At 44.6% G+C, this 8,020-nt stretch overlaps 1 protein-coding gene across 1 annotated transcript in view; it reads right to left on the bottom strand.

Moving 5' to 3' along the window:
* Nucleotides 1-8,020, bottom strand: part of LOC114066797 (protein shisa-6-like) — a 31,695-nt gene that overhangs the window by 21,986 nt on the left and 1,689 nt on the right. Inside the window, exon 2 of the mRNA XM_027901780.1 lies at nt 4,947-5,009. Within this exon, the coding sequence (XP_027757581.1) occupies nt 4,947-5,009 (63 nt within the window). The remainder of the gene's footprint in view (nt 1-4,946; nt 5,010-8,020) is intronic.

The following is an 8,020-nucleotide window of genomic DNA, read 5'->3' as shown; positions in this document are numbered from 1 at the left end:
AAGGAAAGAAAGAAAGAAAAGACACACACATACATCCATATATTTATAGTAATCAGATAAAAGTTCACACAAGCACAGATATAAAATGAAATTTGGCTCCATCAGAGCAATCCCAGACACCATCTCTGTAAAAACACTTGGCCAAATTAATGACTTGAATTAATTTGCTGCTAATTGTTGTTTACCAAGTATTTTTTGAGCTGATTGTCAAATGCAATTAACTGACATAAAAATTCTGATATGGACTTCCTATTAACTATATTATTTGGAAATGTGCTTGGTATTTATATAGATGTTAAAAAAAAAAAGTTTCTTAGATCCTCTTCAGGGTAGGATAATTATATATGCACTAAATGTAATGAGATTAAACTTCAGTAGCAGTAAAAAATAAAGTAATAAGCCTTACAGAAACTAAGCTCAGGCAGTCAACATATATTTCTGTTACAGCTGATGCTACACTGCCTTTTTTTTTTCCTTTTTGTGCCCCCAGCTTGCTTTTTTTTTTCTTCATATTTTAACGGTTTTTATAGGAAAATCATTTTATGTGCTTATTTTGTATGAAGACTGAATATCTAAGAAAGATAAATTAATGTATCAAAAGATTTCACTGCATTTCATATGTAAAATGAAATGTGCTCAGAGCCTGGAATCGCTCCCTCCCACTCACCTTTTACGTACAAATCACCACATTTCCTCAAACTGCTGCAGAGTTTTTAATTTGCAGCTCAAATCTGCAGCTGATGTAGAAATAAAGTCTGGAGCTCAGGAAATGCACATCAAAATTCTGATTTCAGTGGGGCTGGGGTCTGAAGTCTGTCACTGAAAATTTAGAATTTAGGCTGAGGTTTCTAAAGGGCTGGAGATGCCTCTGAAATGGAGCACTTGGTGTCCTGGAAGGGAATCAGGGGCAGGAATGATCTGAGAGCAGAAAAAAAAATAAAGGATTTCTTCAAGGTGTGGGGTGGTGAAAGTCAGGGTGGGCCATTCACAGCCCTCAACAGGGAATTGAAATGCTGGTATTGCAGAGCATGGCTTGGCAGAGCCACGGAATCCCAGAATCCCAGACTGCTTTGGGTGGGAAAGGACCTTAAAGATCATCTCATTCCACCCCCTGCCATGGGCAGGGACACCTCCCACTAGCCCAGGTTGCTCCAAGCCCCATCCAACCTGACTCACTTCCCTGTGGTCACTCTGCTTGATCTCCACTGGGAATTGTCCTGCCCAACACACCTCATTTTCCAGACACATTATCCCCAGGATAATGTGGGCCAGGCCAGGAGGGAAGGGAGCCTTTCTCCTCCCTCTGTGCTAATGAGGTGACACCAGCCTGGCAGAGCAGATTACACACAACCCCACCTGTAATCAGCAGTTATTCCTTCCTGCAACAGAAGAGTTCAGAGGAATCACAGCACTGCCATGGGCAGACTGTCACATGGAGAAGTTGTGCCCCAGGAGTGGCACTTCCCATGCAAGGTCAGACCAGAGACCCTTCAGGGATTAACCCTGGGAACCTGCAGTTGAAGCAGAACAGCTCCAACAGCTGAGGGCAAATCTGCTTTTTGTATTTTTTCCTGGTTCCTTGTGAGCAGAGGTTGTTCTTATCCCCTGTAAATAGTTCCTCTGTGGCATCTACAGGCAGCAGAACAGAAACATCAGGGCATCAGCCTGTGGAAATTGGAAACGGCCTACCCAGAGAGGTGGTGGATTCACCATCCCTGGAGGTTTTTAAGCAGAGATTGGATGTGGCCCTTAGTGCCATGATATAGTAATTGGAGTTGGATCAGGGGTTGGACTTGATCTTGGAGGTCTTTTCCAACCCAATCTATTCTATGATTCTATGATTCTATGAAATAGGTGTTGACCATCCTCTGCCTTTCTCAACTCAACAAAGACAACATTCCTGGTACAGTGGGTTTTTCCCAGAATGTTGTTTGGTGGAACAGCTGTCCCACTGCACATCTGGATCACACTGGGACATTGAGATCCTGGTATGATTCCCCAAAACAGTGGAATGGCTACCCCATTGCACAACTGCATCATTCCCTCACACAAAGTTCCTGCTGTGATTCCCAAAACCTTTGGGGAAACAAATGGGTTGGTGAAAGAAAGAAAGAGAAGAAAGAGTATTGTTTGTTTGGTGCAGGTCACCCCCAGCCTTGCTTGCTCTGTGCTGTCAGAGAAGGATGTTTATTGAATCAAAAGTGAACTGATCCCTGGCCACGTGCAAGAAAGGCAAGAAATGTCTTGACCCTCACACCAACTTCTTTCCCACTTGGTCTGTTCAGAGGGTGTCACTACAGCCTGAGGGACAGAGCTCACGAATAGAAAGTCTCATGTGCCCCTAAAAACTGGCACAGTACCCCAGAAAATGTACTTGCTGGGCTGGCTCAGAATTGCAGCAGTAACTCTGAACACTGCAAACTCTTTGGAAGCCTTATTTAACAGGTCCAAATATCTCTTCAGACTCCCCAAGCAATGGCTTCTCAGCAACAGCACATGTGAGTGTGAGGAACAAAAGAGCCCCTGGCCATATGGATAACTCAGGAATAAACTGGAACTCTGAATCACACAGTCATTTGTAGTCAGCTCATCCAAGTCACTTTGTTCAACCAAATTATTAAGACTCAGGAAATGCAAGAAATCCAAGATCATGAGTTTATCTGCCTTGATTTTTTTGTCTCTTAAGCACATAAAAAAGCAAAGCAGCTGCCAGGGCCAGAGGGAAGTTGAGTTGTTTGAGCACATGTTGTTCCCTTGAGTTATTGAATGAAGATGGAGCTGTACTGAAACTCCTGAGCAGGAAAATAGGACTCACCTGGCTCTGCTGGGGCAGCTCACAACCAGCAGCTGACAGATTTTTAAGAACAAGTAGTAAAACAAAAGAGAACAAACCACAATTTCAACCCTGGTCCTCTGTCTTTTCCTCTTTTTTTTTTTTTTTTTTTTCCTCAGGAAGGTAAAAAGGTAAACAGAGTGAGTAGTCTGAGGAACATTTGAGGCTGTTGATTCAGGTTTGAAAAAAATTCCTGTGGCACAACCAGATTTAAAGCTGACACTGCTTCTCCTGTGGTTTTTGGAAGACAGAAAAAGAAATCCCAGTCCTGTTGTCTTACAAGTGAAAGCAACTTGCAGGCTGAGGAGATCCTGACCCACCCTCCAGGAAGGAGAAACACCAAAGACTTTAGGTGACCTTTCCAAGGGCTCTCCCACCTTTTTTAGCAGCATGGAAATCTCCATACACAGACACAACTCGCAGGAAATCAACCCCAGAATAGTTAACAGGATGAAGTTTCAGAATTAAAAACAAACACCAGGACAAAACTAAGTAACAAATACAGACTCAGAGCTGCAAGAAGTGCATATTGAGATGAGATCTACCGATCTCTTCCTGGTTCCCCAGCAGAAGGAAGATTCCAGCTGCGAGCTGGAGGAATAGATCACATTCCAGGGGTAAAGGGGCAGGGAAGAACATGGACAAGACCAGGACAAGGAAGCAGCAGAAGAGGGAAGAAAGCAGAGAGGACCTGAGGGGTCATTCAGAGGGGGGTCTGATTGCCCAGAGATGGTTTGGGTGGCGGTGACTGGTCTTGGTTTGGATGGAGCCAGGGAGCTGTGGGTGATTGATTTGGTGATGGGGGGGGGGGGCACTGCCCACACTCAGCTGCTGATGTGGGACCAAGGAAACCTAAAGGAGGAGGGAAAGAGGGCAGGGGAGGCACAAGGGCTGGGGGGACAGGGCTGAGCAGAGAGGGATAAGGTTTCTGGCCATGGAAAAAGAGAAGAAATCTCTCAAGGCTGGGATGAGCTGAAGGAAACAAAGTGGAAAACAAAGGACTGTCTTTGAAGAGTGTCTGAACTCCTGAAACTGGCTCCAGGATGACATGGGGCATCCCTTATTAGGTCAAGAGGGCTGGGTAGAGAGGTGCCAAAAGTGCTGCTAAAACATGTTTGATGAGACATGAAACTTGTGTTATCAGAGCTCAGCAAGAGCACTGGCAGGAGCTTCACAGGTGTGGAGCTGCTTGGGCAAAAAGACCAAACTTGGGAAGCTCTGGGAAAAGTCTGGAGGGACTGCTCACCCCTTTAGAGGGATGAGCAGACAGGTTGGTGATGAGAGGCTGCCCCAGACATCTCCTGAGGTGGCACCTCTGAGGTTGTGGGGACAGGCAGTGCTGGTCAGTCTGTGGTGGGTGTAGGGACGAGAAAGGTGCTCTGGCTTCTCTGAGTCCCTGTGTCAGAGAAAAGTCATGTTTGCACAATAAATTAGGGAGGGTTGGAAGGGTGTGAGAACAACTACTGGAAGTGGTTTAGGAAGAGGAGGCTCTGTCCATGGCACTGGGCAGGGGCCGCCCTGAATCCCTCATGGTCTCTGCCTGTCCTGAGCAGTAGAAACTCGAGTGATGTTGTGCAGTGAGTCAGGGCCTTCAGCAGGTTATTCCAACCAGCCCCATGCACGCAGGGGTTGGGCAGCCTGGGTTTAGCCATGAACCCCAACTCTGGCCACATATTATTGTGCCAAAACCACATCAGCTTAGGAAGCCTTGTCCAGTGTTCCCTGCCCTTCAAACTGCCCTTGCACAGATGCCCAAGCAGCACTGGAAGTCATGGCTTGGCTGACAAAAGGGACTTTTCTTTGATTATCATTTTTCCTGGACTGTCTGGTTAAATCTGACACCGTTTTGCTGATGTGGAAGAGAGAAAGGAGCAATCAGACCCGGGGGAACACGAGGTTGGTCGGCACAATTCTAAAAGCTTGGGCCATATTTCATTGTGCACAGTATTGAAAAATATGGTCCTGTATTTAATGTTAATGGAAAGCATCAGTCATGCAGCATTGCCATAGGAATATTTCTATTAACATTAAACATACTTTGACACCAGTAAATGTTACTGGCTGACAGAGGAAATTTACACCGTGTGTAATTTTGCTCTTTGTTATCTCTTACCATGTGTAGGTGTCTGGGTGGCACTGTCTAGTATCAGGTGATTATAATTTTGTTCTTGGTCATCTGAAATTCATAGAAAAAAAAATCCCTTTAAGAACAAGCTTGGCAAACCCCGTGATCTGCAGATGATAATTACAGCTCACAACACTCACAGGAAATCTCAGCGTCATTCAAGAAAGGAGAGGAAAAAGCTTAAGAAAGCAGAAGACTGTTCTGTAGTTCACTTAAAATTCCAGATGGAAGAAGAATATTATAATAGGAATCTGCTGCCCTTCTGCTGAGCCTGCAAATTAAGGTTATCTGCAAAGATGAGAAACATGTCCAGGCAGGAGCAAACCGTGGCTGCTGGACCCACATGGGCTCCTGGGAGCTGCTGGAACCTCAGAGCCCCTGCTCCACCTCCACCCACCAGGGAGACCTGGAATACTTGGAAAATTGAAAGTTTGGAGGTTTTCAGGACGTTATTCCCAACCACCCAAACCCCACTGTCCCACTGTGAGCACACCCACACAACAAAGTCTTGTTTGAGGGCAGGGAGAAATCAAACAAGTGGCCTCTCTCATCAGTGGAGCTAAAGGTCTGCACATGGATGTGGATCTCCCTCCCCAGGAAGGGAGAATCCTGTAAAACTGATGTATTCAGTCTTAAGTGCTGCAAAGTAGGGGGAAAAAAAATCCACGGCAGAGTGGCTGCCAGAACTGGGCTTGGTATCTGTCCTGTGGGGTGGAAAACAACTCTGCCTGTAATAAAACCACTAGTTGAGTCCTGATAAACTTGCATGACCTTTAGTTTCCACACAGGCCTTCAGTAAGGAATGAATGTTTTATCTTCACACCAGGGGTGGGACTGCAGCAATGGAGGGTGAGAGGAGATTTCCAGAACTCTTTCCTGCCGTGCTCTCCCTGCACAGGGTGGAGGCTCTGATGTCTCCTCTGCTGTTCTGAAAACCCTGCCATTGATACTTCACTTTCCCCCTGAAAGAGCTGTTTCACTGGGGCTTTCTCACTGCAGTTCTGACCCATTCCTTCTTTTCCAGGAGAAAATGCCCCTTGTTTCTGCCACAGCTCTTTGTGACGACACTGTTCCTGTGTGTTCCCTGAACTTTACTCTTCAAGTTAATGCCATTTCTTTTATGTTTCTCTATGAAACTTGCTTTGCCCTTGATTATTGTCATTTTAGCACCCCGTGCTCTGAGTGACTTGGATCTTCTCAGGCCTGGGTCATGTTTGTGAGAGAGACCTGACCAGCACAGAGTGGATTCCCTGGATTCTTCCAAGTCAACTTCTCTTGTTCACACAAATTTGTGATATTTTACCTTTCCTGGTTCATGTGAAGTTGGTGATCCTTTGTTATTCCTTATTAGTTTTCTGAGAAACTGTTCAATTTTTCTCCAATACATAGAAGGCTTTTTAACATTCTTGTTTTAGTCCAATACATCTCATTTTTCTCCATTTAATCAATTTATTTTCAGGCTATTTCTCCAATTTGTCAAGAACATTTTAAATTCTAATCCCATTCTCTAATAGACTTATGGTCATCCAAGCTTCATATTACCTGCAAATTTAATGAGCAAACTCCTTTTCCACCAGTAACAAGGAGACTAAATTCAGAGTCACACCGGTTCATCTTTGGTTCCCCTTTCTGGTCACACATCTACCCCAGAGAGGTTCATTAACAACATGCTTCTCAAATTAAACTCACACTATTTTCTTAGAAACTGCTGGAAATCTTGCTGAGGTCATGAGCCTTAATAGAAGTTATTCCTCCCTGGCCACAAAACCCAGCAAAACAAAAATAAAATAAAATTTAAAAAAAAAAAAAAATTAACTTGATTTGTTTCTGAGAAATCTTGCTTTACCTCTCTGAAACTCCCCTCCCTGAACAGTACATGGAGCATCTGTTTACAGGCAGGATTAAATCAGAGTCAGGTGACAACACACTGGACACCTCTGCTTGGGGACTCCTTAAACACACAGACGGCTGGAAACACCCAAAGAATTTGACCCCAAAGGATTGAGTAAACTTTGGGAGGAGCCCAGGTTCTCATGGACACCTCGAGTGCCCTTGAGTAAGTGGCCCACAGGTCCTCAGTCAGAATTTGCCTCTGGATCCTCCACTCGTGGTTGTTTTTAGCAAAGCAAGGTCCTGCAGGAACAAGTTTTGTGACTTTGCTTCAGTTTCTCTTCCTCCATCTGGTCAAATTTCACTTAATTGTGAAAACTGGCCACAAGATGGGTGGGACAAATAAGAAAGTGAGGATTTCTGGAATCTCTGGAACTCTCCAGAGGGATTTTCCCAGAATCAAAAACACATAATATGCCAAGTGTGAAGGGACCCATGAGGACCACTGAGCCCCACTCCTGGCCCTGCACAGGACGATTTTGGGTTAATTTTTCTCTAGTTTCCAGCAATCATGATACAGATTCATGCTCACTAATCCCTGCATTAGGTTTTAACTGTCCCTGAGTTCAAACAGACCTTTGCAGTAATACAGTTTTAAAAGACTGTGTGTGATGGTCAGTCTGGCACATCTTTAGAAATAACTGCAGTAATCTCAATCTTTGTCACCAAAAACCACAATATACTTTAGGTTTTAACTGACTCATCTGGCTTCAACTTCTATTAGATTTTTATATTCCTTGGTGGGACTAAAAGCCCAATTTATTGCTACAAAATGCTTTCCCATAGAGGTATTTCTAGGTCATGAACCTTGTCAATCATAACTTCACCATTCTCTTGGATAATCTCAATATTCTGTGCCTCTGGAAAGCTGTGGGGATGAGGTCTGGGCTGGGATTCATTTCAGCAGTTTTGATCCACGGCATTGTCAAGCAGAAATGTGTTTTAAATATTACTGGCAGAGTGGTGTTTAGTGTTTTGGCTGCTGGAGCTGCCAGACCCATCTCTGGGGAGCCTCATCTGTGCAGAATTTGTAGGATTTTGTTTGCAAAGACAGCTGGTTTATACAGTGCAGGTCAGGGGTGTCAGTGCCCTGAGTACAACTGTCTCTCTTACTGCTTATGTGCTGTCAAGTTCATAAAATCACAGAATAACAGAGGTGGAGGCACCTCTGG

The sequence above is a fragment of the Empidonax traillii genome, unplaced genomic scaffold (assembly GCF_003031625.1).
Source record: "Empidonax traillii isolate 1590-97213 ecotype Southwest subspecies unplaced genomic scaffold, ASM303162v1 scaffold813:size283722, whole genome shotgun sequence".
Classification (NCBI taxonomy): Eukaryota; Metazoa; Chordata; class Aves; order Passeriformes; family Tyrannidae; genus Empidonax; species Empidonax traillii.
This window is presented reverse-complemented; position numbering and strand designations above follow the sequence as displayed.